This window comes from Dioscorea cayenensis, chromosome 19, assembly GCF_009730915.1.
Source record: "Dioscorea cayenensis subsp. rotundata cultivar TDr96_F1 chromosome 19, TDr96_F1_v2_PseudoChromosome.rev07_lg8_w22 25.fasta, whole genome shotgun sequence".
NCBI lineage: Eukaryota > Viridiplantae > Streptophyta > Magnoliopsida > Dioscoreales > Dioscoreaceae > Dioscorea > Dioscorea cayenensis.
Genome location: NC_052489.1, coordinates 30,934,251 through 30,961,605, shown reverse-complemented (window position 1 = coordinate 30,961,605; position 27,355 = coordinate 30,934,251). Strand labels below are relative to the sequence as shown.

Below are 27,355 nucleotides of genomic sequence, written 5' to 3'. Positions count from 1 at the left end.
AACATTCTTTCCATTCATCGTCAACCCCTCGTTCCTCTTCACTGAGGCTGAGGTTCCCAGCTGCGGCCGGCGAAGCTCTTTCTCCCGTCTCACTGCCGACGTAGGTTTATGGATGCTTCTTTACGTCATCTGTCTGTGACTCCTGGGAGTTCGATCCACTTCCATTCCTTGCATTTTGTGTTTTGAGGTTCATCTGGATTCTTGTTTGGTTCCTATTGGGGTTTCTTGTTTTGATTTGTGAACATGGTATACGGTTCTGGTGATCTTGCCTGATATTCTGATCTGAAGTAGCTTTTTTGAAACTTCACTTGTTTCCTTTCTTTTATGATGCTTTCCTTTCAGTTAAATACCAGGGTTTGGTTTTTCTAACTTTTGTTGTGCCTTCTTAATTTGTTCTTGATGGTTTTTTTTTTTTTCTGATTTACTGGTTTTTTCCCTCCTCTGCTCTCTATTTTTCTCATTTGAGTTCCGTTCCGTTTACCTTACATCAATGATCATTCTGTTTTATTTTGTTTATTTATTTTTTAGAAATATAGAGAAACTACTTTGAAGGAACCCAATCGGGTATTGGAATTGAATACCGAATGTTCATTGTGAAGCATGTTCATATTTTCTTCACTAAAAATTTGGACAAATTTGTTGGTAATTGGACTTATTCTTAAGTCTGCAGGACTGCAGCCTTCTTGATTTGGTTCATAATTTGATATGGTTCCTGCCCTTTAAGCAGATATTTAGTAAATCGCTATTCTAAAATGGTACGTTATGAACTCACTGCTCAATGTTTACTGAAGTGATTAGCATTTGCAATTTCTCATTTACACAATCGTTGTTCTGATGTTATAGGCTATTATTGAAGTAGAGGAAAGTAGTTCTTCTGACGTTGAGATTATAGAGCAGGATTCAGATGTGTGGACTTCGACCAGAATAGTGCCTGCAAAAAGGGTACATTTTTATTTGCTTTCAAAGTTCAAATGTATCATTTCTTGATTGGAGCCTTGCTCAGAGTCTTGATTGGTTCTCCTGCTGAAAAAGTTTTTTGGGAGATGTGTCCAGAATTTTGATTGTTTCTCCTGCAGTAAATATGTTCTTGCAACTGGTTTTTTACTAATAGTTATAATTCAGATTGTTTAGTTAGCTAATAAAAAAAAAAGATTGGCACACCACCCCCTTTGGCAACATCTGACAGAGATCCATATAAGCTTGTTCTTGTTTACAGCGCCATTGGTTTAAGGACTCTTGGCATGTTTGAATGCTGAGGTTTTTGACTATTTGCATATATGCTTCTATGAATGGTATTTTCATGTTTATTGTCTTTATACTATGAGAAATAAGATAAAACCTTTTAATTTAATCAGGATGTTCATGCAAAGGTAAAATACTCTTGATGTAGCCCATAGTATAGTAGGTCATCCTCTTGAAAGTTCTTAGACCTGGACCTTATTCTGGACTGACCAGGTGTCTAAAATGGCTGTAGTCTTTGATAACTAGCTGCTATTAATAGGATTGGTTTATTAGATCCTGCTCTAATACAACTTACTTGCAAGTTGTAAATTTTGCTGATTACTTTGAAAAATCCTTATTAACTTGGACAAATTCATGGTCATTCATTAATGCTAACATGGTATTATTTCTTGTTAAACGCAAATCTCTATATCTGGATATACATATTTGCACTTGTATCATATTTTCTCTGCTGGATAGGTCAAAGTTGAAGTATCTGGCAGGCATGTGACTGTAAAGCCATCTTATGAGCCTCCAAGGCATACAGAGGTAGATATCATCTCTTTCATATTTTTAGCGTGCAAAACTTTCTCATGGAGATTGTTTAGGAATTTGTTCATTATACTGAGGCATATATTTTCTGCTTTCAGAATTGGATAAAACTAAATATTTATCGGCCCACCAGATTATTAATCATTTTGCAGATGTTCTGCTGCCCTTCTTCTGCCCTTCTATCAATTTTGGTTTATTCAAGTATAATAAGTTAAAATTGTTAAAATTTTAAGAAGGCTAAATTGTTTAACCATTCAGGGGCTGTGATCCACCAGTCAGAATTGGTCCGTTTAGGTACTTTGGCTTCTACTACATGGTCTGCATGGCTTGGCCTTGCAATTAATTCGCACAGTTTACCACCAAAAAAATTAATGGTGTTCTTAGGCTAGCGGTTGAAATTTGGCTGTTTCAACGACCCAAATGTGAAGCTATATCATATTTAGTGTAGAGACAGATATTGTTAGAAGCCATCATGGTGATAGAAACATGTCTTATTATTCCCAAAATCTTGAAGAGATAAAATGGAGAACCTATGCAAAAGTAACAACATAATCTATTTATGTTACTGCCATACTATGGAATGAGATCATGCTCCAAGCTGTTCATCAGTGTCTAAGGTTAGGCCTTTCAATCACTTGATGGGCTGCTGAGGGTATATTGTTCAACCACCGCAAAAACTTGATGCCTACCTCCACAAAGTGATTTGGCCCTGCTAATCAATGATCATTTTTTAACAGAGTCAATAGACTGATGCCATCATCAGCAAATCCTTACTATGTGAAGGATTTAGCAGCAAGCATAAATAACTTGCCCAAAATTGAGTAGAATTAATGTATTTATGGTGGGTCATGTGAAAGACTATTTGGGACTAAGAAATTGCATGTTTTGCTTTGTGTCTTCTTTTCCAATTGCTCTTTTTTTTTTAAATGATGATGGGCATCAATTTATTCTGGTTAGAAAAAAAAAAATGTTCACGTAATTATTTATTATGTATGCAATAACTCAGGCTCAACAGAAGTCAATTTTTGAAGGTTCAGAATCGCCAGATATCCTTATATCTGTGTCAGAGGAAAGTAATTCAAAGCTCAAGTCTGATATGGACTGTAATCAAGAAAATGAGGTGATACTATGTGTTCTCAGATCCTGTATTGACTTGCATGTAGAATTATCAGCAATCAAAGGAGACTACTACTAACAAACCGCTATTTTGTTGGTATGCTTGTGTCCTCTTATTCAAGTTACACTGTCCTGACTATTTGTATGTCTAATGATAATGAAAATGTCTGTATCATGTTATTCCTCTCTCTCTCTCTCTCTCTCTCTCTTTCTCTGTGTGTGAGTGTTTAGGGATTGATATGTAAATGCATCAGCCTCTTTTCTTTGAATTAATTGCCTTTTTTCTTCTCTTTTGCACTACTGCGTTACCCAGTGTTTCATGTATGTCACACAGGTCCTTAATGAATCTTCAAACGCTGCTCCAGACAAGAGGCTTCTTTTACTGGCAATGGAGTTCCAAGATGAACTAGTTGATTTGGCCATAAATAAGCTTGGTATGGCGTGTTTCCCAGTGCTTAAGTTTTCTGCTTATGTATTTTCTTTTCCTGTTTTGGTGTTACTTAAATGACAGATAGCTATCACTATATTTATTATTATTTTGAAGTTTCTAAATATTGCTTAAAATTTATTACTCTTCTTATGGAGAGACATGAGGTATGCTGATAGTTCCTTAAATGTTCATGCAACTTTCAGATTTTTCATAAAACTTAATATAGTTATTGTTGTACCAGAGGAATTAGATAATTTTATTGGCATATCTTTGTACTGCTTTCAACTTTTAAAAGGAAAAGGCAATCTTCTGGAGAGCTACAAGAGACTAAGGAAGACTCATCTTTCATATATATGAATGATTTCCTTTTGCGAGGCAATTCCTTATTGATATTCATAATCCATAAGTCTTTATTGCTGCAGAAGCCAATTTTGATCCATGGCTAGCGTATGTGTATATGCAGCTCAGATAAGTAGATTGCCATGAAAAGCTAAGTTTACAAGCATTTGATCATGATTCATGTAATGCTTAAATGAATAATTAATGACATAACACTTTTGAATCACCGCAAGGATAATATTTTCTTGTTTGTTTGCCAAAGTCAAGGATATGAAGATGGCGTTATGTGCAAATTTTGATTGAGATTTGAGGTTAAGATAGACAATCATATGCATGTTAATCTAGGTTTGAATAGCTGTTGGATGATGAAGCTTACTCTTTATCATTGAATTTTGTTGCCTTTCAGGGGAAGGTGCTCCTCTGACAGAGCTTGTTGATTTCATCCTTTCTTTAACAGCAAGGAGCTCAATTGAAAAGGATATAACTGGTTCAAATGGTTCTAAAGATAAAAAGAATGAGGTTCGATGTTGTTTTTCTTTTCTTTTCTTTCTTTTTTGCATTGTTGCTTCTGATTCAATAAGAGAAATGCTAAAACAAATGTTTTGTTGTATGTTCAACTTTCACCCACCCTTTGTGCTGGCATTACATAACCATTTTGCATGGTTGTGCACAGCATTTCATTCATCGTTTTATCTTTTTATCGAATAATATCAAGAAGGTTCGAACTGTGTTAATTAATCAATTATTAAATATTCCAGGGAAATACTAAAGAGACAATTGCATTACATTTGAACCATGTGTCATTCTGAATTCATTCTATGTTTTTATTTTTAGCTCAAATAACATCAAGGAGGTTCAAATTGTGTTAAATTCTAATCAGCCACTAAATTGTCTAGGGAAACACTGAGGAGACATTGCTGGGAAAAATGGACAAGACTGCCAGCCTACTTGATATGGGTTTCTCAGAGGATGAAATCTTTTCAGCAATTGATAATCTGGGCAAGTAGATTTCTCCCCCATGCATTGGCAATTAGCTTTTTTATCTGCTGCAAATTCATTACACCTGCATTACATCTGACCAATCGGACATCATAAGAGAAGTCAAGCCAGCATCCTTTGAAATAAGCTTTGGCCCTACGTACAAAACTCTTGTTAGTGAATTCTTTTAATCATTGCTTGATCATGGATGCCAAATCGAATTGAGCACGGTTTCAAGAAATATATAGATCTTAACAGTGATTAAGATCCAGTGCAGGGACTCTTTCTTGTTTAGAGGCAGACAGTATAGATATATAAAGTTAATAAAAATGGGATAAAGAGTTACAGTAGTGCCAAACAAGCCATTAGAAGATGTGTTACTGGTTACTGCTTTCATCAACTGCAGTTGTTTAAGTTTTATAGTGTTCACTAGCATCAACTACAGAAGCTGTACACTGTTGTGGTAATAGAATATTCTGTGCCTTATTTTCAGGTCCAGAGGTTCCCATCTGGGAGCTTGCTGATTCAATATTTGCGAACCGAATTGCCTCTGGAACTGGAGAGGAGGTAAGCCTGTCTTTTTCTTGGCTATAACTCCTTTCAGTGAATTAATTCGACTATTACATCTAAATACCCTTTATGTCGACAAACATGGAACATTATCACCTTGAACATTTCATTTCATGCAGATGCAGCATATAGCAATAGTAGGTGCTGGAACATGAATATCAATCTTATTATTTGATTCATGGACATATGCATATACACTCTGTGTTTGCAGGATCTGCTAACAAGTCGATGTAGCAGTGTCAGTCAGCAAGACGGAAACATGCCGAGAATTTAACTACTGAAATAGAGGAACATCTAAAACCATCAATCAAATCTTGAATATCTAAGCTATTAAAGAATTGGTCATGAAAATGCAGTGAATGCTAAGTATCAGTTTGGAAATTACATTTCACTATTTCTCTGCTGAATAGAGCTTGAACATCCTCCATAGGCTGTCAGTAACAGGTTTTCTGAAGAAACATTACTAAAAAGGGCAAGCATTGTTTGATTTTCTAATGTCTACAATCTAATCTTCCTTGTTAGTCATACATGAAGAGTACTATTCATTTTTTTTTTTCTTGTGTTATATTTATATTGCAAGATAATGAAGTTAATCAACTATTATGCGCAGCAATCCATAAAGTTCTAATCATTTTCTTAAGACAGACTATCAATTAAAACAATAAAGATGTTCAGAATCAAAAGTTGAAATCTTTTGGCCTTCAAGATATTTTATTTTTATTTTTCAATAAAAGTCTTCAAATTAATAAAGTCTACACGCCGATCTCGCATCAAGAATAATCATGACATATTTTTAATTTTGCCCAACAATACCAACAGAGATGCACTGTGGTTTTATTTCAGCAAAAATAATTTTACCCATAATTTCAAAAGGGTTTTTCCTCATGATTTCTCATGTAAATTTTATGTGCTTATTACCATGTTCATATTTATTACGTCTCAAGATTGACTGCAACAAACAACAGCGATCAACATGTGCACAAACAGAACATTGGAGCTAAAAATAACATTGCAACCAAATGGTTTACCAGAACCAAACCACCACAACAAAAGGTGATTCTGGAAAGAGGATAGGTGACATCCAATTCACATTCCAAAGTAGTAGCTTGATACAATTTCATAATCAATGGGGATTGGAAAATTTGCGACCGGTCATCTTCTCTGACTCATAGAGAATATGATTTATAAGACCCCTTGCAGCACTGCATATTACAATAATAGGAGATGCTCAACTGATTTGAAATGATTAAATATCACAAGAGATGGGGATAGATAAGAAGACAACTTACTCATCTTTCAATTTCTGAATCTTTTCAGGATCAGTTTCATGCATATGTTTCTTGAATTGCTGTCTCACCATGTCGACAACAAGTGCAGTGTTGTGTTGCTGCAAAAAAATTAAAAAAAGAAAAGAAAGATGACTGTTTAGAAATGTACCAGACAAAAAAGTAGATAATTAAAACAATGTTTGGCTCTAGTACATAAAACTTTGTATGAATATGACATTCTTCAGGCTTATGATATAGCACTGTGGTTTAAATTTTGAATTTTCAGGATATAATCATGTGCTTCAAATATGAACAAGACTTTGCATACTAACGTGTCTTCTTCTGATACATCAATTTCAAGCTGAATTGGTCAATGGCAAACATCATTTACAAGTGCAGTGACAAATTCCAAAATAGACAGCATTGTTGAATGATGGGTCATAGACAGCAGACATTCAATATAATGAATATGCCAAATCTCGGCAGGTCCACATCAAAATCATGGAAAATTAAAAATCACATGTGATACAGCCATCTTCTGATAACATCAACCATCCATGCTATCTGAAGCATACCTCTATCTCTTCCCCAACCTTTTATACAAACATGAAGTGTGTTCCTCAACAAATCCAGCTTAAAGTTTCTGTTTCTTAATTTTAATGTTCACAAAATTTCAAGAATCCAGTACTTTGTGCCAAGAGATACAACCCTCTATAACTACACCAAAATAATCATACATTTTTATTGAGTGTCAGATGGAAAGTTCACTTAACTAGTTTAGCTATAATAATCAGATGGATTTTTCACTTAACATAAAAATATACTTGTCAGGAAAATTCAAACTGTGAGTGTATTGATCCCTAAATACGACTCCATTGCGAGTCTTAGCTGACGAACTAATTCTCCAAGTTACCACATCTGATTAGTTCTTAATCAGTGAAACGAAGGAATCAATCACACCGGAATATCTTTACCATATAACAAATATTTTTCAAAACCTTCCTTGTTTCACATACACACCATGAATGCTGATTTGGAATATCAACACTCTATCATAAGTCTAGAATCCACACCTCTCCTTTCGTTTGCATTTACATTTACTCCAAGCTTTGTTCAGGCACATCTTCTTCATTTGCATGTATATCAAATAATTCTAAAAACTAAATGCATTTATGAGAATCACTAGAACTATTAGTTCACTAAATGCACCCCCATGTAATGTTCACTATCTCAATCCAATAAATATAAGTTGATGATTTCTAGCAAATGAGAACCAAAATTTAGAGCTAAGCAGGAAGAAAACCAACATGAAGTACCCCTAGTTACATCCACAAACCAAAAATAAATAAATAAATAACAATTCCAAGATCAATAGAATGATAAAAAATTCAATTTTTTTTTTCCCAACTTTAAGCATCAATTTTCAATCTAATCACACAGAAAAAGTAAGCATACCTGATGCCCTATAAATTTAGCTCTTCGCAAACACTCCCTATATAACTGCAAATAAATCAAAAATTCAAACAAATCAAACAAATCATGCAAGAATGATATATATGAGAAGGAGAAAAGCAAAAACAGGAAGCAAATTCACAAACCCTAATGACATTATCAGCGAGTTCAGGGGGCAGCGCGGTCTGAAGCGAAGGCATCTCCTTCAATTCCAATCTTTCCTAATCTATTACTAAAAGCACCATTGGAAAGATTCATCATCAAATCAGTTCAAAAAAAGAAGAAAAAGTTCAATCTTTACACTCATCAAAACTAGAAACTACAACAAATGCAAAAATAGAAATCGAAAGATTGGATCAAGTAGTGAAAAATCACCACGAAAGGACGAAAGGAATCACGATCTCGGTGGTGGTGAAGGCGGCGGCGGCGATGAAGACGACGGCGGAGATCGTGAGAAGAGAAACAGTGATCCCTCGCCGGCGAGATATAGCCGCTCTACCTGCTAGTGAAGAGAGCACGTGCGTAACACGTGCCCCATCCGAGCTTAATCGGCTATATTTTATTTTATTTTATATATTTCTTATCTAAATTATTTTTGGGAATTTCTTTATATAAAAAATAAATTTTTTGGGTGATGAATAAATGATTTTTTATAAAAGGACAAGGCATTATGATTAGAAAATTATTTAAGCATAAAAGGGCTGGTGTGAGCCATTAAAAATGTTCCAATTATTCAAATATATATATATATATTAAAAAAATTTAAAATTCTTATTGATGTGAGATCCATCTTGGTCCACCCAACCATGGAACACAACAATAATAATTCTAGCCTAACCGACTATTCTAATTATATATTCAAATTTTTGTCACTTTTCAACAAAATTAGATTTGAATATTCCACAAATTTCTTATTTCAAAAAATAGGAAATAAAAATATAACTCATGATTTTTCAAGGTTATTTATTTATTTATTAATAAAAATATTAATTAATATTGCAATGCTTATGCTCTCTGACTGGGACCCACTACAACCCTTCTTAGTCATCCTCTTGTTGTTTGAGAGTGTCCATGCTTTCTCAACCTCTATGTATCATTTTCCTTCCCATTTCTGATATCTTTTTTCTAATTATCATCTCAAAAGGCTAATTCTTGTGGAAAAGATTCACCTTTTCCAGTAATTCTTGGAAGGTGAGAATTTTAATGATCTCTTTTATGTTTATGATGCTTTTTTTCCAATTGTCAATTGGGTTTTTGGCTTAGAAGTTCTTCAATCCTGTATTCTTTGTCTTCTTTTTATTCTTTTTAATTTGAAGAATATATATATATATATATATATATATATATATATATATCTGTGTGTGTGTGTGTGATTGCAGGATGCTGAGTATTATTAAATTAAGATCTAGTCTTATTTGATTTCTAATTTCTTTCTTGAAATATTCAACTGTGTTTTGTGTGAATCCTTGTTGAGTGATGTTTTATGCTCAGATTTTTTTTTTTAATGAAAAAATTGGATAAACCATGGTTCATTGATTAGAATATGGTTTCTGTAATCAATTCTCAATTATTTTGGTTCCAGTTGTCTGTGATATCTGAACATATAGACTTGTCCCCCATTTTTTTTTCTCTTTATTTTTTATATTTTTTATTTATTTCTGCATGTTTGAAGATCCATCTTTCCATGAATTTCTGATAAGTTTATGTTGTCTGTGATATTAAAACATGGTTCTTCTTTTTCTGTTTTGATTTCTACTTTTGTAAGACTAATCTTTTCTGAAATTTCTGCTAATGTTGGATGTTTGTGTTTGGGTTGATGATGTATACAATCAAAAGGTCTGAGGTTTGCACAAGATTATCTGTAAATGGGTTCAGAAGGGCCTCAAGTTGTGACAGTCCATGTTACCGGGTTTAAGAAATTCCATGGTGTCTCAGACAACCCAACCGAAATAATTGTCCGAAATCTGAAAGAGTATATGGAGAAGAAGGGTTTACCCAAAGGCCTTGTGCTTGGGAGCTGCAATGTTCTTGAGACCGCCGGAGAAGGAGCACTTACAACTCTTTATGAAATTCTTGAAGCTGCAATTACAAGCCAAGACAATGAACCTTCGGGTTCAAGACAAGTTATTTGGGTGAGTTGCTGATCTATTTCTTTGTTCTTGGCATAATACGCGTGTCTGTGAAGTTCATGTGATAGATTTCTTTGGAATCAACTCGATCATCAGATTATTATAAGTTCATTTTATACCGGACCAAACTGGAATAGGGCTATGTATGTTCTTATCATGAGGAAGGGGTCATTTGAGTGTATGTCAATAGATACTATGTTTACATATGGATCCCTATGTTGTTACTTTCTATTTAGGATTAGGAATGGGCGTAATCAGACCCACTTTCCTTTTATCAAATATTGAAGGCATTTGATAATTTATATTCATCGGCCTACACTTACGGGAGTTAAGGTCAGTGTGTTTTTTTGCGAAAGTTAGAAATATGAGCAGTTTTTAACCATAATGTGATTATTCAGTATCCTGGCTACTAGCAACGTTCATATGGCATGTAAGAACAACTCAAAGAAACTCAAGCAAAAATGTTGAGTTCTAATGATTCAAGGTGCTTGGTATGTATGTTTGGTGGATTGTATCACCTTTCAGAGCTTTAATGTTGTTTACCTATTTTGTTTATATGAATTAAAAGTGTGATAAATTATCTTCTTTAACACACTCGAGATGAAATATTTCTTTTAGCCAAAAAACCGAGTGACCTGATTATTTAACAATTTATCGCTTCATATATATATATATATATAAATATTTTTTCTCTCACTCTGATGTTGATATGTTACACCACAGCTTCATTTTGGAGTAAATAGTGGTTCAAAAAGATTCGCCATTGAGAGTCAAGCTGTCAATGAAGCCACATTTCGATGTGAGGATGAACTAGGATGGAAACCACAGGTTTTTTTTATAAGCAATGAAGTTTGTGGATATGATCTAAACATGTAATCTTGTCTAGCTGTGGAATTCTACATAAACTCAGTTTCCCTGTCTATTTTCTTCTTTGCTTGTAGAAAATCCCAATCATCCCTTCCGACGGAGATATTTCGCAAACTCGAAAGGTACTAATTAATGCTTTTCTGAATCACTTGCAAAACAATAACTTATTTGCTATATTTTTTCTCGCTATCTCTTTAAACTTCCTCTATTTTGAAACACCCAATATCCTTGTAATTGATGCGCAGACCGTTCTTCCTGTGAATGACATTGTCAAGGATTCGGCTGCAATGGGGTACGATGTGGCACGTTCGGATGATGCTGGTCGATTTGTATGTAACTATGTGTACTATCATTCTCTCCGTTTCGCAGAACAACAAAGGATCAAGTCTCTTTTTGTACATGTTCCCCTCTTCTATACAATCAATGAGGAAACACAGCTGAAGTTTGCTGCCTCCCTCTTGGAGATTCTTGCTTCCTTGCATTAGAACTTGTCTTTGTGTATGAGTTTTTTTAAAAACTGGTGTGTGTTTTGGGAAGTGTAGTCAGTGCATGGTGCAAGCAAAGGCACCAAAGAAATGAAAACAGAAAACTGGTTAAATTATTGAACCTATGATCTATCTTCCTGTATGTTCAGACTTAAGGCGAATAAACGAATGTATTGCTTTAATAACTCTTGAGTTCTACCACTGCTTGTCTTGCTGGTTCTTATCTCTTCAATTATCCATCCATTCATATTGCAAGAGTTTCTAATTTTACAGAATGCAGATGACACATAATAATACATCAAGACATTTGAAGATCATAATTGAACTCGATATTGTTGAGCAAATAACAAATGGCGAATGAACATTCAGTGTATAATTTTAGACATAAGTTTGCGGTTGGAAACAGGAATTGCAATAACACAATGAAGTGTCAAGATAAAGCAAATGTTTTTTGAAACTGATTTACAGAAGTGCAGGGTCTCATGGCAATAATCTCCAGACAAACAAAAGCTGAGGTTTCACAACAGGATCACTTAATTTTAGCAGTTGAGGGGAAGATAGTGTTAACATTCACAAGCTAACACTACCTGAACGTTTGAGAATTACAGGCCCAAGAAGGAGAATTGCTTCCGTGCATGCTCTGGGATCAGCTTCACTAAAGTCTCCATAGGCACCCCCTTCAACTCTGCCCATTTCAATTCATCGAGAACAGAAAACTATTAATTTCCTAAAGAATGGAATACCCAAGATAATGAAAAGAAGAACACAAGTTAGATGATTTACCATGAGGTTTGAAGTTAAAAAGAGGAGGAAGGGCACGCCCATTTGGTAGACGGGTGTTTGGATCTCGAAGCTCGTCGAAGAATGGATGGGTTAATGTCTCCAACTGCGAAGCATACGAATTAAAGTAAATGAGGGCATAAAGTGAGGAGAGGCACTATTTTTTCTGCAAATTCATAACTGCTAGGTTCTTTCTTAAATAACACTCACAGCAGTGCTTCTAAGGTTAGGGGAATATTGAAGAAGCCTTGAGACAAGATCCACAGCTTCAGGTGGTGTTCTTTTCGGGAAGATCTGAGATACGCAATTAGAAATTAGAGTGATATATATTGCATAAACTTTAGGTAAGACAAGAGGAAGCTAGTTATCAAACCTTGTGCCATGGGTGAGCTTTTATCTGGGGGAATTTAAATTCTGTGTAGTTGGGATTCATGCATTTGATTTCTTCCCTTGTTGGTGTACCCAAAACCTGTGAAATATGAGTGTGAGCCAAGAATGACAACAAGGCTGCAATAGTTAAAACCAAATAACAACAAAGACAAAAATTTAGACCAAGAACTTCACCTTAATAATTTCAACAAGTTGGTCTACTCCACTTTCACCAGGAAAAAGTGGCTGTTTAAAATAAAAGAAAGCTTAAAATCCGATATTTTTATCTAATCAAAACTTCATTATATTAAGATACAAGTGGCTTATTAGGATGGTAATGTTCAATGCCAAGGCTTACCTGACCCAGCAGTAGTTCAGCAAGGACACATCCAGCAGACCAGATGTCGATTGCAGTCGTATATTCAGTGGCTCCAAATATAAGCTCAGGAGCTCTATAATATCTAGAACAGATGTATGATATATTTGGCTCCCCTTTGACCTATTTGTGTGTCAAAATAATTTAGCCCATATGACTCAGTAAAATAATTTTGCTTTGAACTAAAGATGGAAAAAAGCATACCAAGACTTTTGCACTGCCGAAATCGCATAGTTTCAGCTGATGAGTATGAGGGTTAACCTGTTATAACAGAGAGTATCCCTTTCAACTGGAGAACTAATCTATGGGTAACCACTGATTAGGACAGAAAAGAACACATGTAGCTTTCACTCATATGATAACAATCACCAAATAATATACCATCCAGCCATGTTCTTAAAAGCAGAGAGTTTGGATAAAACTTCCAACATTCAGTCATTTTAAAGAGAAAAAAATGCAATTTCATTTCATCACTTTTCTCTTTTACTTAATTTCAGTAAACAGTATGCTCTGATCATCATTTGACATTCATCTGAATATATATCGAAAGTAAAATGACTCTATATGATGAGTAAATATACCAGAAGATTCTGCGGCTTGATATCTCTGTGACACACTCCAATGCTGCCATGAATATATGCCAATGCTCTAAAAATCTGCCAAAATTTTGAACAAGATTAACATTAGTATACAAGAAGAATATTTCATGTTAGCTATGCCAGAGTATCTATCCTCCCTCACCACCGCCCCTGCTCTTACCCACCCACCCAAATATAGATTGGAAAGCTAGTTAAAGTTGCAAATGGGGCCTTGACCCAAAAACTAGCTTAACATTGGCCAAATTAATACAAGTCTCCACTTTGATTTGGGCTGGGCAAGAACTAGTTATTTTTCTAAAGCAGCCATCAACTTGACCTGTAGCAAAAATGGCTGTGCCTGGAATTTTTCATGATGGACTAACCAGAGTCATTGGTACACCATACATGATTTCTAATTCAGACGCTAATCATCAGAAATTTTACAAAACCAAGCTGCATAAGTGTGTAAATCCAGATATAAACCCATAACTCTACTATATCTTGGAACTAAGGGACCACAAATCACTATTCACTACTCAGATATAAAAGCAGCTTGCCAACTCCTACCTCTCTCCCACCCTCCACCACAAAAAAAAACAATGAGGATATTGGCAGCTATGATCTGAATATTGAAGCAGAGAATTTAGCATCCTTTTTTATAGAAAAGTAGAAATTTAATTGTACAAATCTAGCATCCAGGATAACATCTTCCAAATATAGATTACACATCAATCATGGAAGAATTAACAGAAAAAAAGTAGCTTGCTCTTACCTGGTAGCTATAAAGTTTCACATAGATCATTGGCATTCGTTGGTTCATCTTGTTATAGTGTTTTATAACACGATGAGCAGTCTCAGGCACATATTCCAAAACCAAGTTTAAATACAGTTCATCCTTATCAGTTGTTGAAAAGAAGCAATGCTTCAAAGACACAACATTTGGATGGTCAAGAATGCGCATAGTTTGCAGCTCACGGTTTTTATATCTTTTGTCCTGAAGAACCTTCTTTATAGCAACAGTCTCACCTGTCTCAAGGCATTTTGCCTGCAAATCCAAAACAATTAGATATGTCATATGACTAATTAAATAAACTATAGTATAGGCACAACCCTAAGTGATGTGTATAGCATCATGAAGGATGCATCCACACAAACATGATAATATGAGCATGGCCCATGGGGAACAGGTAGGCTATATCAACTGAAACAGCAAGAGCACTATTTCAACCATCATGGTCGATGGCACGTTGGCATTCATTACTGGCCCCTGAAATAGGAGACTTCAAGGTATGTGGTGCTATCAAGAGACCTACTGTTTTCAACACGATGGTAGACAGCAGTGACCTTGCTGTCTTTTTATAGAAAAGGCAGACCTTTCCAAAGAGCATCCGTAGTAATTTGATCATCCAAAGATACAAGTGCATGCAGTTAGACAATTTTATGAACTTCAAAGCATAAACTACATTTAAGTTTAAACACTGGAAAACATACCTGGAACACTATTCCAAATGATCCATGACCCACAACACGCTCAGCCATGTAGCTGATAGTCTGCTTGAAGCATAGATGAGTATTATAGTACAGAATGCTATTTGAACTTGCAATAGCTAGATTTTTTTTAAAAAAAAAGGAAAAAAAAGTGAATAAAATCTAAATGCCAACTGCAATTACCTGCTTCGGTTGTCCATTTTTGCCACCAATAGTTGTCACTATTATATGCCCTGTCTCCGTCCCATTTCCATCAACAACTGTTGCTTCCACTTCCTATAGTTTTTACAAAACAACAACAATAGAAAGCTAGTCTAAACATTTGAGCTGCATAATGAAGATCAGAAGCTAAAGTTCAGATTGCAAATTACTTTATCATCTTTTATTTTCATATCATTCATTTCCTCTGGCAATTTCTCCACAGTGATACTGCTACCACTGGTTGTTCTCAAGCCCAATGATGGCGCCAATCCTTCTGAAGCCATCGCATGCAAATTCAAAGTCTCCAAATGCCTTAGCTTTGATACACTTTTTTAAGCACTTTGGCTAAATGAACCTGCTCCTTTGACTGTTACAGAAAATAATAGCATCCATTAGAACAGTAAAAGCACAAAGAAGCTATTGAATTTTTGTGGAATATATTTGGCAGAACAAACAAATATAGCTTACTATAGTTAAACAAAGGGAAACACACAACAATGATCAAACTTTGATATCATATTGAGAAATAGATCAATAAAACACCATCAGAAAGTGTCCACTCCCACAAAATCCAAAACTTAACCTAATTTGTGGATAAATGACTTTCCATAAGGATTTCAAATGACACGAAGTTCCTATAAGTTCCCGCATCACCACGCAGAAATATGAAAAAAGTCAGCATCTTTGGTTGGATTGAAACACTAAAAAGGGGGTGTAGTTAGAGCAAAAAGCACTGAACAAGCAGCAAAACGAGAGATCAGTGCTAGAATCCACAAGGGCATAAACCATTAACCGTGCTCTGCAATAGAGACCCAAATCAAGAACCCGACGAGATCTAGACAACACCAAACAACTTTGGGCTTTGAGAAATAGAATGACATCAACTAAAAATCCAATTTTCTCAATCAGTTCACTAACAATCCTCAAAACACCATACAACTCAGCCAACACCCAGCTTCTAACACAGATTAATCCTCAAGAAAACCAATCAAATACCTTGGAAAACAGGTTAAAAACCTGAACATTCAACTTTCATCCTCTTGTTCTTCAGCATAAAATCCCACAAAAAAAACTCCGAACAAGAAATCAACTAAAAAAAAAGAGGGAAAAACAGCAACAGGAAAAGAGATGGATCACAGCGAAACCCTCACCAGATCCAAGCGGACGGAGCATGGCGCGATATCCGATCGGCACTGAGGAATCGAAACCCAAACCCCGATCTCTTCGCCCTAGGGTTTCAACGCGAAAAATAGGAGGTCGTCTGACGAGCAGCAGGAGTGGAAGTAGTGATGACCAGTCGAAGCTCGAGCCAGAGAACAGCTGCTCTTCACGACCTTTTTCTACAGACCAGAAAACCGACTAAATCTAAAACCGCCAATAAAAAAATGCCACGTCAAACGGTAACTGGACAAGGTTGAAAACCAAAGTACTTGTGGTAATAATATTATTCATATAGTCCCCCAGGTTGACTGGGCAGGCCATTGGCTATGCCCGCCTTGATTTTGAAGTTAATTTTGTCTTATTGCTGACGTGGATTAATTATTTGTTTTTTTTTTTAAACCCATGGCTAATTCCATCAGAATGATAACTCATGAACTTGTCTTCTTTCCTACAAGTCATGAGATGTAGATCTTTAAATAATTTACTTAGATTAACACCTCAATGAACACAAACAAACAAACAGACTGAATCCAAAGAAGTTCTATCCAGTGAAATCAAACAAAAGATAACTTGGATTACACAAAAACAAGAACAGATGGTTCAACTTAACAAGCCAAGCCAAGCCAACAAACAAACACTTATGAGTAGTCATACAAGGAGATGCTCTTGTCATCAGAGACGCTGGCAAGGCGGCCTAGTCGCAGACCTGTTCCACTGGGTGGCCGGAAAGCCACACTCCACACTTGGTCGGTGTGGTTGCTCATCGTCTGCACAGAAGCCCGCATGCTGAGATCCCACAGACGCACCGTCCGATCGCTGGAGCCTGTTGCAATGGCAGCCCCATCTGGACTGGCATCCACACTAAGCACCCAGCTCGTATGGCCCTGACATAGCCCCAATCATGCCCTTCCTCTCAGCATCATACATGTGTACATGTGTGTCATCGCAGGCAGTGAAGAGCACATGTGGATCAACTGGGGAGTACACCATGGACCTCACTGGCATGTAGTGACCATCGAGATGGTGAAGGAACTTAGCGCGAGCTACATCAAAGACAGCAATTGTGCCGTCCATGGATCCACAAGCTAAGCGTCGGCCATCAAGGCTCCAAGCAACAGAGAGCACAAATTTCCCACTTCCAGTCTTATCAGCAGGCCGAGATCCTTCTGGAGGAGGAACTGCAAGGGTGGCAATAAGCTGCCATGAGGAAGTATCCCACAGCTTCACAGAAGCACTTCCACCACCAGCAACAGCAAGCACAGTGCCCTGAAGGAAAAACATTGGCAGAACTGCGGTCAGCATATAAAAGACATCCATTTTCGATTAATAACTTATGCAAGCCATACACACAAGAACTCAGCCAACGCTGACTTTGGAAAAGTTGAAGCACCCAGCAGGGATGTTAGATAAGACAACAGATAGAATTACAAGTTACAATTAGAACAATCAGCTTTTTAAAATGGAATACTTCTAAGTTTTTGATGATAATAATGGATGTAAAATTATACAGGACAGATAAAAATAATAGCGGATCATTAGCAAAATAAAATACTGTGAGTATCTGCCATGTTTCACATATCTTCCCTTTTGTCTTGTACATGGCCAAGGAAGTCAGTTCAATTGAGGCTACAGTTATCTTTAATACCTCATATAAATTGCAAGTGCAGTGATTAAATGAATCCTGACACAAAGTTTACAAGTAGTTGCAGGGAATCTCTACTTTGAAAGAAGAAAGAAGTCCATTGAGGGCAGATAAAAAATTATGCAGAAGGAATGAAAAATATATAACCTATCTAAATTCAATATTCTGTTTGCTATACATAAAAGAATGAAAGACTAGTAATATATGTGATGGTGACCAATGTGGAGACCTCTTTGATAAGAAGAAATGCTGTAATACATGTGTGGTAGAAATACAATATAAATAAGGAAATGCACTCAATAGACAAGTAATCCACATAATTGTAAATCAAGGCTCAAAAAGCTGTGATCTGGTACAAGGCATCATAAGACAATGTTTAATGCAGACATCATGTAATTGCTGCCTAATATAAAATAAATCCAAATACAACAAGCAAATGTCACAGGTCAGAATACCAACATAATTTATCCAATATCCTCAATATCGTGCAATATCTGGCAGATTAACTCAAAGCCAAAGAGAGAGTAAAACAACAATATGACTGTATGAGGGACCACAATGAACATCTAGAAAATTCTTGTCTACACCATGATGCATTGCATTAAGACTATAGGCTATGTCATGTGGCATTGAGATAATATATCAATGGTTCGAAATGATGCATATTGGTGCACTGCATCCTGGGTAGGCAAGGATTGCTCTGAACATTTTGATGCCCAAGCAATCTCAACTGAATATCTCAGTTTTAAGATGAGAAAACGGCTTTCCAAAGATCATCGTTATGGTCCTTGGACACAACTATCTACATCCCTGAACTAGCAGAATTGCAGATGTCTTGATGGCTAGGCTACAATTATTTTCTCTCCAAAATGTATGAATATGGGATGTGAGTAATGAATAACATGAATCTGAAAGGGGAATTGGAATTGAAATGCCTTGAATGAGCAAACCATACATCCACCAATAAAAGGATCCGAAATGCTAATACAAACAGTAAGCGACACTGAGAACAATAATAAGTCAGTTCATTGTTACATATGGCTGCAAGCTAGCTATTGAAAGAAGACTATTTCAATCATTGCTTACCTAACACCACTCCCACCTACTCTCAAAACATCTCTGAAGGCATCTCACTCATTTGACATGTAATTTCAGACGAGACACAGTCGCAAGAAAGACTCACAAAGCAAAGTGAAATTATTCAGGACAACAAAAGCATCTGGCTACAAAACCCTGCTTTCAATCCAAGCAACAACGAGCAAAAAGGTATAGGCAGATGAAAACAAAAGATCTCACCTTTGGATCAAATTGCATGCCCCAAACCTCGGATGGCGGCGCCTCGAGTGTGGCAATGGTGGAATTGGAATCGATCTCAAAAACCCTAATGAAGCTGTCCAGAGAGGCAGAGGCGGCCAGGAATCCGGCGGGATGAGCAGCGACTGCCACAACTCCGAGGGCATGTCCACCTGAGGGTGTCCCAACCTGGTTTAGCTCGTCGGAGCTCCAGAACCGTACGGTCTCGTCGAGCGAGCCAGTGAGAAGAAGCGCCGACCGCGTCTCCGTCGCAGGCGCCCACGCCGCAGTCCAAATGGACTCATCGTGGGCGTTCTCCACCGATTTTATTCCGGCGAGCTTCATCGATGCCGCCGGAGATCAAGCGCGCAAAACCCCCAAATTTCGTGGTGAAGATGAAGAGGAGACTTTATGAAAAGCATTGTTAGTTAATCTCAGTCTAAACCCCGAACGGAACCAATATCAGCCGTCGATTTCCATCTCAAACCCGATAAACGGTTAAGATAAAACTCAAGATCAACAGCCATCGATTATTAAATCTCATTATTTTAAAACATTAATATAGTATTATAGTCTTGTATATTATTTTATTTTCCATCTTGAAAGTGACTTTCAGTCAATATGGTGTAAGTCAATGAGCCCGTAAATAAATAAACTAATTTAATCTTTAAAAAAATATAAGAAAATACACTCAAGTCATTATTAAAGTTCTAAATTTTTAAATTTTTATTGTTAATAAAATTTTTTAAGTATTTTTATACTGGTATATGTACGTATTGGATTACATTTCCCAGTCTCTGCCTCGTGATTCGGTCTCTACACTGTTGAGAATCTTGAGATTCTGTGGTCCCCGTCAAACACGAATCTTAAGGTCAAACATCTAAACAAACCTACTCTAGACTCCAGCTCCCCCAATCCCAACCGCTCGATATCCTCGTGATTAAAACGACACGATTATTAAGACAATCTAACGGTCGAATATGATACCGTACTGTATAACTTACTGTTCTATTATATTCATGAGTTATTTCCTTCTTGCTTCCCTGTCACCACCCCCGACAAGCATTAAAGGCGTTAAAGCTCGGTCCGGTCACCGCCCTGTCGCTGTACCTCCTCGTTCCTTCCAATGAGACACTCGCTGGCGATCGGATCTCGGATCTCCCGATCCCCTTCTCGATCCATCTCTTCCGGTCGATCGCCGGTCGCGTGATCGACGGCGAAGGATGAGGCTCAAAGGGGATGATGATGGCACGGTGGTGCTGGCGAACGGGCTCTCCCGTGAAGGCTTCCGATGATGAGGTCAAGCTTGACGAGGGCGACATCCAAGAGGCCGAGTCATCGCTCCGCGAGGGCCTGTCCCTCAACTACGAGGTGAGCGTACTCTATTTTGTTAGGAAAGGTTGGATTTTTATAGGGTTTAGCAGGAGTTTTGAGGATTTTGCTTTTCATGGCTTTGTTGTAGTCGTCGACAATGTTGACTTTTGGTCTGGTTTTGATGGATTGAGATAATGGTTTTGTCCTTTTACTGTGAAATATTTGTGTTTCTTTATATATTTTGTTAGAATTAGGGGAGAAAACCATTTTGTTACAAATTGTTGGATATTTGTTTGTTTCAGATGGTTTATTTGCTGGGGTTTATTGTGGCTGGTGCTAAAAGATTCACAGAAGTTGTTTTTAGTGGATATAGCATGCTCTAGCTTGAGCTTTAGGTGAAATTTTGATTTTTAAAGTTTTTGTTCCAATAATGACAATGAAGATGAGTTATCGCTCTTTTTTGGTTGTATGAGATGGGAATCCATGATGTGGTGCGATACCGTTGCTGCCTTTTTAAGATGAGACGTTAGGGAAAAGAAAAACCGACTTGGATGAGTACTGATGATGATTCTGTAGTAATAGTATGTAGTGGCGTTCAAATAAGCTTAGAAGCTGTTGCTAGAGTACCTTAACTTTTTTGGGAATGTTTTATGGCATTGTTTGATTGGAAGTTCTCATTTTGATGGTTTGTTGTCATTGAATTAGTACAGGCGGCTGAGCTTTTTTTTAATTTTATATTGGGGACCATAGGTTGAGATTGCTTCTTGCATAAAAAGATGGTCTTTTTCATCTTATCAGTGATAAAAGGACCTTACTTTGTCGCCATAATTTGATAGAACTTGATCTTTGACATTTCAGTGGTGGTGGTATGTGGTCTTTTCTACTCGGGAAGTTCCAGATGTGTTTCCTGGAGGAATTCTGAAATTATTTGGTTGTTTTGTTATTGCATTTGATGCAAAAGTCTGGAAATTGCAATGGTTTTTTAGGGTGTTCCCATAGAATCCTTTTCTGTTTCTGACTGTTAGTGAAGAACTGTTGCAGCCTCCTCTTTATTTTCTGATTTCTTGAGCTTGGTAACTAGATTCTCTATTGAGTGAGTATTTCTCTTTTATATTTTTTGAAGTTCAAGACGATTGGTGTTGCAGGAAGCAAGAGCCCTTCTAGGAAGGTTGGAGTATCAAAGAGGCAACGTAGAAGCTGCTCTTCGAGTGTTTGATGGAATAGATCTTCAGGCTGCTATACAGCGTCTGCAACCTGGTCTTTCCGAAAAGCCTTCTTCAAAGAGGAACCGTTCCCGCACAGAATCACTACATTCAGTGTCTCAGCATGCTGCTAGCCTAGTCCTTGAAGCCATCTACTTGAAGTCCATGTCACTTTTAAAGCTTGGTAAAGCTGCAGGTACTGACTGCTGTTTTGTGTCTTAACACACTATGATGTGTTAATGTTTGTGTATCTTTAAAGTACCATAACATCAGTAACTTTCTGGTATAAATGGTTAGTGGTCTTCTTTTAATCTTATAAGGAGCTTATAGTTCTGAAGAAATGTATCCTGTGCTGTGTAGAGGCCGCTCAAGAATGTAAGAGTGTTCTTGATGCTGTGGAAAAGATGTTTCAGCACGGCATACCAGGCATGATGGTGGATGCCAAATTACAAGAAACTGTCAGTAAGGCTGTAGAGCTCCTTCCAGAGCTTTGCAAACAAGCTGGACACAATCAGGAAGCTTTGTCTTGTTACCGGCGTGCTCTTCTCAGTCATTGGAATCTTGATGATGAATGCTGTGTTAGAATCCAGAAAAGGTTTGTTGTGCTTTTGCTGTATGGTGGTGTAGAAGCTGGTCCCCCCAGTTTGGCTGCCCAGACCGATGGTGCATATGTACCAAAGAACAATTTGGAGGAAGCCATACTACTTCTGATGATGCTATTAAAGAAGTGGTGCCTTGGTAAGACACAGTGGGATCCTTCAGTGATGGAGCATTTTACATTTGCACTGTCTCTTGCTGGCCAGACCTCTGTGCTTGCAAGGCAATTTGAAGAAATATTACCCGGGATGTACCCACGATGTGATAGATGGTTTAGATTGGCTCTTTGCTACCATGCAGAAGGTCAAAATGAAGCTGCCTTAAATTTATTGAGGAAATTCTTAAATAAGAATGAATGTCCTAATGATCTACCTGCAATATTATTTGCTGCGAAGATCTGTAGTGAGGATTCTCTTCTCGCATCTGAAGGAGTAGAATATGCTCAGAGAGCTATAGCAAATGCTCATGGTGTGAATAAACATCTTAGAGCTGTGGGTCTCCGCTATTTGGGTCTCTGTTTTGGAAAACTAGGTAAAATTGCTTTTTCAGACCAGGAGCGTTCTTGCCATCAAGTTGAAGCATTAAAAGCACTGGATGAAGCAATTGCCCAAGAGGGCCAAAACCCAGATTTGCTTTTTGACTTGAGCTTTGAATATGCTGTGCAATATAATTCCAATGCTGCGCTCAGATTTGCGAAAGAGTTTATTGATGCAACTGGCGGATCTATCTCAAAAGGCTGGATACTGCTCGCTTTGGTTTTATCAGCCCAGCGGAGGTACTTGGAAGCTGAAGTTGTTATTGATGCTGCCATTGAGCAGACTGCAAAATGGGAACAGGGGCCATTGCTCAGAATCAAAGCAAAACTGAAAGCTGCTCAGTCTCTGCCTATGGAGGCAGTGGAAGCATATCGTCTCTTGCTTGCACTTGTTCAGGCCCAAAGAAAGTCATTTGGATTTCTCAGAAGTACTTCAGGTTTGATGCACTTCTCTTTGTTCCATGTGAACATGTCTCTAATTGTCAAATGAAAGGTTTTTGTATCAATTTGACTTAATATTTTGTCAATCGTTTGACATGTGGAGGAAGATAGAATCAATGAGTTTGAAGTGTGGCAAGGTCTTGCGAATTTATATTCCAGCCTTTCTCATTGGAGAGACGCGGAAATATGCCTGGAGAAGGCTAAGATGCTGAAGCCATTTTCCGCTGCTACGATGCATGTTCAAGGTACATACAAAATTGCCGATACCCATGAAACATCATTTTCGTTTATTCTCTACATTCCGTCACATTTATGCATGTGATCTACCAGGTTCTAAGCATGAAGCCCACGGAGAGACTTTAGAAGCATCGGCATCTTACTTCAATGCACTCTCTTTAGACCTGAGCCATGTCCACTGCAAGGTATCCCTTGCGAGTTTGCTCTGGAAGAGAGGCTCTAAAGCTTTGCCCGTCGCGAGATCCTTCCTGATGGATGCTCTAAAAGTTGAACCCACAAACAGGATGGCCTGGTATTATCTCGGCATGGTTCACAGGGATGAGAGGAGATTGCTTGAGGCAGCTGACTGCTACCAAGCAGCAGCAATGCTCGAAGAATCCGATCCAGTAGAGAGTTACAGTTCCATTTCTTCATGAGTCCCTCAACTAAGCTCCTGCCATTCTTTTTTCTTGATTTGTGGTTCATATAGCTAGCTGTTGTGTGGAGTTGGATTTCAGCTGCAGATTGTATTTTGTACTTGTAGAGCTGAGTTGGTTCTCTCTCTGTTTTTTTTTCCCTGGTTGTAATTCGACTCTGACATTTTCAGCTTTAGCTGGTATATATATATCTCTATATATATATATATATATTTATGCGTTTGTTTACATGATCAGGTAGGGACTGTTGTGTTTTATCAAACATGTTCTTAGACAACCTTGTGAACAACTATTATTCGGGGGTGGTGGATTAGATGATACGAGAATGGTGAATGACGGACTCATGATTGATTTTTTGGATTAATAATACTGTTTATCAACTGTTTATTGTTTATAAAAAAAAATTATTTTTTATAAAAGAAATTATAAAAAAAATTATTTATATATAATAATTAATTATTTAATTAGAAAATTGAACTTATTTTTTGTCCGCAAGTCGAGTTGCGATAAAACTGGCGCTTTTTTATTTCTACCCACAATTTTTTTCTTGGTAGTCGAGAAGAGCTCTCCTCTCCGTGCCTGGTCTCCCCTCCTGTGAGTTCGATTCTTTCAAAATTCTTTGTAAATCCATAGATCCAGGTGTTATTCCGCTGTTTATTTTGGATTCTTCGATTTGTTGGCTTCGTTTTGTTGCGAATTTTGTCCATTTTCGTGGAGGAATGGCGTAGATCTTTATTGAGGGCTTGGTTTTCGTGTTTTTAGCTCAGGTTCTAAACCTTGTTGGATTGCTTGAAACTATAATATTTTATGGTGAAATTCGATGTAATTTCAATTCTTTTCCTTTAGATCTCACTAAATGTCTGTGTTTTTATATATATATATATGTACAAATTGTGGATTTGTAAAAAGGAATGAATTAATTCTTATGTGAAGCTGTAGATCTTGTGAATTGATCACAGGGCATACTTTATTAGCATGCCCTATTAAATCTTGGAGAGGAAAAAACTTATCTTGGTATTGTGTGTGTGTGTGTGTGTGTGTGTGTGTGTGTGTGTGTGTGTGTTTGTTCATGAGAAAATTATTGAATGACATATGATTTCGGATGGAGTCTACTTTCAGGTGTGAAGATGGGGCTGTCTTTCACCAAGCTCTTCAGCCGGCTTTTTGCCAAGAAAGAGATGAGGATTTTGATGGTTGGTCTTGATGCCGCCGGTAAGACCACCATTTTGTACAAGTTGAAGCTTGGAGAGATTGTGACTACCATTCCTACCATTGGTATGAGCTTTGAACTGTATTTATTTGGATTGCTTTTGATGGTGCCTTTTCCTCTCTATTCTCTTTTATTTAGGTTGTTTCAATTTTCTCTAATGTTTGCTCTTGATTGATAAAGTGTGTTATTGCTTGAGGCTTAAAATTCTGTGAATTCCTAATGCTGCTTCTTGCATGATCGGGATTCATGTTGCAACTTCAAATTTTGATCAGGTCATCTTTGAAATGACACTGAAATTTCTCTGATGTTATGCAATGATAATGGGTTGTACATTGTTTGCAAAATGCTTTTTACTGGTCTTGAAGCTATTGTATGTGCTGCTCCTATTCCTTGTTGTCGGATGTTAGATTTCCTGGTGAAGACTATGGAGTGTTCATTTTCCGAATTAAATGTTTTTTTTTGCCTGTAATATCATGCTAAAGGGTTCTGTGGAGCAAGCCATGTTGTCATTGCTTTGTTGTCATTTGTTTGGAATTTTCTGTTTCTTGAAATCCTCCAATGTTCATGATAAAGTTTCAAGTAGCTTGGGATTATTAGGGGCTTTTATAGCTTATGTTTTTTCATCGGAACATGTTTCTTATGAAGGATTTAATGTGGAGACTGTGGAATATAAAAACATCAGTTTCACCGTGTGGGATGTTGGTGGCCAGGACAAGGTAAGTGTATCAGGTTTTTTTTCCAAGTAATCATATGTTAAGAAATTTATTTGCTCAGAACTTTATTGTCGGATTCTTGCTTCTATAACGTGTACAGATCCGACCATTGTGGAGACACTACTTCCAGAACACCCAAGGCCTCATCTTTGTGGTTGATAGTAATGACCGTGACCGTGTTGTTGAGGCGAGGGATGAACTACATAGGATGCTAAATGAGGTAGACCTTTAACAACATAATGCTTCTAAACATTTGGTTAGGTACAATAAATCTAGTAATGGTTTGAGCTTCCCCCTACCTGGTATTCTCAGAAAGAGCTGTTCTCATCTCTGATGGGTTTGTGCTTTCTTCCAAAGGAACTTTCAGTTCTTGGTCCCTCACAGACAAATTTTAACGTGTAGGATGAGTTGAGAGATGCTGTGCTGCTTGTGTTTGCAAACAAACAAGATCTACCAAATGCCATGAATGCTGCGGAGATAACTGACAAGCTTGGTCTGCATTCTCTTCGCCAACGTCATTGGTTAGTTCTTTCAATTCTACATTATTCTTTCTCAGTGAAGGAAAAAGAAAAAAAACAAACCAAGAAAACTCTTCTGGATCGCTGTGAATTAATCAAAACCATCTATCGGCACCTTCTTTAGGTACATACAAAGCACTTGTGCCACTTCTGGGGAGGGTCTGTATGAGGGACTGGATTGGCTTTCAAACAACATCGCAAACAAGGTATACTGCCTTAGTTGTATTTATTAATTTCAGATTCCTTTCAAATGACTGAATCACAGCAACATACACCATGTTCATGTCTCTTTTTCGCTTATTTGCAGGCCTAGATCTTGCAGGCAGGTTTTTCATGCCGATCGTCATCTTAGCGACGTTCTTTAAGCCCAGAAAGCAGCTCCAGAGATGACCTCTCCTGCTGTTTCTTGTTCTACAAAACCTTGTATTTGTTGGTCTCTAGACCAGAGATGCCTGGAAATTTTACTTATGTTGTCAATTTTTTTTAATCTTCATTATAGGTTGCATGAATTTTCTTTTTATATTGTATTTCTATTCGGTATTAATTGATGCAAGTTTCCTTTTTCATCCTAACCTGGACTCTGCTTAATCAGAGAGATCAAGGAAGCCATTCTCCACACTGGTTTAACTTTTATTATGATATATTTATGAACATTTTATGTTTATTTCTTAATTAAGAAACATCTGGTGGCCTAAAACCTTCATGATGCATGATTCTCTGGTTTCGCGGATTTTAAGTTTTACTTGTATCAAGTTCCATTTATAAAAATTCTTGTAAATGATTTAACCAAAAAAAAAAAAATGAAATTTTATAAAAAAATTTTAAGAAAAAGCATTAAATGGCAAAAGGAGGGAATTTAATTAATAATAATTAAATA

At 37.0% G+C, this 27,355-nt stretch overlaps 7 protein-coding genes across 12 annotated transcripts; 4 read left to right on the top strand and 3 right to left on the bottom strand.

The window, feature by feature from the left end:
- Positions 1–12: 12 nt before the first annotated feature.
- LOC120283849 (probable inactive DNA (cytosine-5)-methyltransferase DRM3) lies at positions 13–5,809 on the top strand. 4 transcript variants are annotated; one of them, XM_039290616.1, is made up of 10 exons: positions 13–100; positions 664–755; positions 844–942; positions 1,702–1,770; positions 2,780–2,893; positions 3,224–3,323; positions 4,116–4,177; positions 4,555–4,657; positions 5,130–5,203; positions 5,418–5,809. In XM_039290616.1, exons 2-10 carry the CDS (start codon positions 753–755, stop codon positions 5,478–5,480), a joined length of 687 nt encoding a protein of 228 aa, XP_039146550.1. In that variant the 5' UTR covers positions 13–100; positions 664–752; the 3' UTR covers positions 5,481–5,809. The 4 variants fall into 4 exon arrangements, with proteins under 4 accessions (XP_039146550.1, XP_039146551.1, XP_039146549.1 ...); XM_039290617.1 differs by having other exon boundaries at positions 4,065–4,177; positions 4,555–4,661; XM_039290615.1 differs by having other exon boundaries at positions 671–755; positions 4,065–4,177; positions 5,418–5,807.
- Positions 5,810–6,180: 371 nt separating this feature from the next.
- LOC120283799 lies at positions 6,181–8,456 on the bottom strand. Of its 2 annotated transcripts, none has more exons than XM_039290539.1 (5): positions 8,302–8,456; positions 8,073–8,158; positions 7,930–7,974; positions 6,496–6,593; positions 6,181–6,408 (listed from the first exon to the last, which is right to left on the bottom strand). In XM_039290539.1, exons 2-5 carry the CDS (start codon positions 8,124–8,126, stop codon positions 6,330–6,332), a joined length of 276 nt encoding a protein of 91 aa, XP_039146473.1. In that variant the 5' UTR covers positions 8,127–8,158; positions 8,302–8,456; the 3' UTR covers positions 6,181–6,329. The 2 variants fall into 2 exon arrangements, with proteins under 2 accessions (XP_039146473.1, XP_039146474.1); XM_039290540.1 differs by having other exon boundaries at positions 8,073–8,152.
- A 508-nt stretch (positions 8,457–8,964) lies between these two features.
- Positions 8,965–11,592, top strand: LOC120283743 (pyrrolidone-carboxylate peptidase-like). Its single transcript, XM_039290471.1, has 5 exons — positions 8,965–9,117; positions 9,763–10,058; positions 10,779–10,883; positions 10,997–11,044; positions 11,168–11,592. The coding sequence occupies exons 2-5, from the start codon at positions 9,792–9,794 to the stop codon at positions 11,405–11,407; spliced, it is 660 nt and encodes a 219-aa protein (XP_039146405.1). The 5' UTR covers positions 8,965–9,117; positions 9,763–9,791; the 3' UTR covers positions 11,408–11,592.
- Positions 11,593–11,713: 121 nt separating this feature from the next.
- On the bottom strand, positions 11,714–16,513 carry LOC120283742 (shaggy-related protein kinase alpha-like). The gene is made up of 13 exons (XM_039290469.1): positions 16,351–16,513; positions 15,370–15,566; positions 15,182–15,274; positions 15,002–15,061; positions 14,283–14,555; positions 13,514–13,588; positions 13,137–13,193; positions 12,915–13,055; positions 12,752–12,802; positions 12,561–12,656; positions 12,398–12,481; positions 12,191–12,293; positions 11,714–12,092 (listed from the first exon to the last, which is right to left on the bottom strand). The coding sequence occupies exons 2-13, from the start codon at positions 15,481–15,483 to the stop codon at positions 12,010–12,012; spliced, it is 1,230 nt and encodes a 409-aa protein (XP_039146403.1). The 5' UTR covers positions 15,484–15,566; positions 16,351–16,513; the 3' UTR covers positions 11,714–12,009.
- A 351-nt stretch (positions 16,514–16,864) lies between these two features.
- On the bottom strand, positions 16,865–19,795 carry LOC120283548 (WD repeat-containing protein VIP3). Its single transcript, XM_039290249.1, is given in 3 exon segments — positions 16,865–17,244; positions 17,246–17,626; positions 19,299–19,795. Coding segments are annotated over 3 exon segments (969 nt in total). The 5' UTR covers positions 19,641–19,795; the 3' UTR covers positions 16,865–16,998.
- Positions 19,796–20,331: 536 nt separating this feature from the next.
- LOC120283546 (protein NPG1-like) lies at positions 20,332–24,265 on the top strand. 2 transcript variants are annotated; one of them, XM_039290248.1, is made up of 5 exons: positions 20,332–20,666; positions 21,755–22,007; positions 22,172–23,380; positions 23,496–23,629; positions 23,715–23,855. In XM_039290248.1, exons 1-4 carry the CDS (start codon positions 20,535–20,537, stop codon positions 23,594–23,596), a joined length of 1,695 nt encoding a protein of 564 aa, XP_039146182.1. In that variant the 5' UTR covers positions 20,332–20,534; the 3' UTR covers positions 23,597–23,629; positions 23,715–23,855. The 2 variants fall into 2 exon arrangements, with proteins under 2 accessions (XP_039146182.1, XP_039146181.1); XM_039290247.1 differs by having other exon boundaries at positions 20,333–20,666; positions 23,492–23,629; positions 23,715–24,265.
- A 288-nt stretch (positions 24,266–24,553) lies between these two features.
- LOC120250670 (ADP-ribosylation factor-like) lies at positions 24,554–27,111 on the top strand. The gene is made up of 7 exons (XM_039259500.1): positions 24,554–24,631; positions 25,157–25,312; positions 25,893–25,963; positions 26,061–26,180; positions 26,363–26,481; positions 26,603–26,684; positions 26,786–27,111. The coding sequence occupies exons 2-7, from the start codon at positions 25,165–25,167 to the stop codon at positions 26,789–26,791; spliced, it is 546 nt and encodes a 181-aa protein (XP_039115434.1). The 5' UTR covers positions 24,554–24,631; positions 25,157–25,164; the 3' UTR covers positions 26,792–27,111.
- Positions 27,112–27,355: the final 244 nt, after the last annotated feature.

Excerpts from the sequence above, each read along its gene's own strand:
- LOC120283546 (XM_039290247.1), top strand. The coding sequence starts at position 20,535 with ATGATGATGGCACGGTGGTGCTGGCGAACGGGCTCTCCCGTGAAGGCT. Across the intron at positions 22,008-22,171 it reads AAAGCTTGGTAAAGCTGCAG|AGGCCGCTCAAGAATGTAAG; the intron begins GTACTGACTGCT and ends TGTGCTGTGTAG. Across the intron at positions 23,630-23,714 it reads TGCTACGATGCATGTTCAAG|GTTCTAAGCATGAAGCCCAC; the intron begins GTACATACAAAA and ends GTGATCTACCAG.
- LOC120283799 (XM_039290539.1), bottom strand. The coding sequence starts at position 8,126 with ATGCCTTCGCTTCAGACCGCGCTGCCCCCTGAACTCGCTGATAATGTC. Across the intron at positions 7,975-8,072 it reads TCGCTGATAATGTCATTAGG|TTATATAGGGAGTGTTTGCG; the intron begins GTTTGTGAATTT and ends ATTTATTTGCAG. Across the intron at positions 6,594-7,929 it reads CTAAATTTATAGGGCATCAG|CAACACAACACTGCACTTGT; the intron begins GTATGCTTACTT and ends ATTTTTTTGCAG.
- LOC120283743 (XM_039290471.1), top strand. The coding sequence starts at position 9,792 with ATGGGTTCAGAAGGGCCTCAAGTTGTGACAGTCCATGTTACCGGGTTT. Across the intron at positions 10,884-10,996 it reads AACTAGGATGGAAACCACAG|AAAATCCCAATCATCCCTTC; the intron begins GTTTTTTTTATA and ends CTTTGCTTGTAG. Across the intron at positions 11,045-11,167 it reads ATATTTCGCAAACTCGAAAG|ACCGTTCTTCCTGTGAATGA; the intron begins GTACTAATTAAT and ends ATTGATGCGCAG.
- LOC120283849 (XM_039290615.1), top strand. Across the intron at positions 1,771-2,779 it reads AGCCTCCAAGGCATACAGAG|GCTCAACAGAAGTCAATTTT; the intron begins GTAGATATCATC and ends GCAATAACTCAG. Across the intron at positions 2,894-3,223 it reads ACTGTAATCAAGAAAATGAG|GTCCTTAATGAATCTTCAAA; the intron begins GTGATACTATGT and ends TATGTCACACAG.
- LOC120283742 (XM_039290469.1), bottom strand. The coding sequence starts at position 15,483 with ATGGCTTCAGAAGGATTGGCGCCATCATTGGGCTTGAGAACAACCAGT. Across the intron at positions 15,275-15,369 it reads TGAAAATAAAAGATGATAAA|GAAGTGGAAGCAACAGTTGT; the intron begins GTAATTTGCAAT and ends TAAAAACTATAG. Across the intron at positions 15,062-15,181 it reads AAAATGGACAACCGAAGCAG|ACTATCAGCTACATGGCTGA; the intron begins GTAATTGCAGTT and ends TGCTTCAAGCAG.
- LOC120250670 (XM_039259500.1), top strand. The coding sequence starts at position 25,165 with ATGGGGCTGTCTTTCACCAAGCTCTTCAGCCGGCTTTTTGCCAAGAAA. Across the intron at positions 25,313-25,892 it reads GACTACCATTCCTACCATTG|GATTTAATGTGGAGACTGTG; the intron begins GTATGAGCTTTG and ends TTTCTTATGAAG. Across the intron at positions 25,964-26,060 it reads ATGTTGGTGGCCAGGACAAG|ATCCGACCATTGTGGAGACA; the intron begins GTAAGTGTATCA and ends TAACGTGTACAG.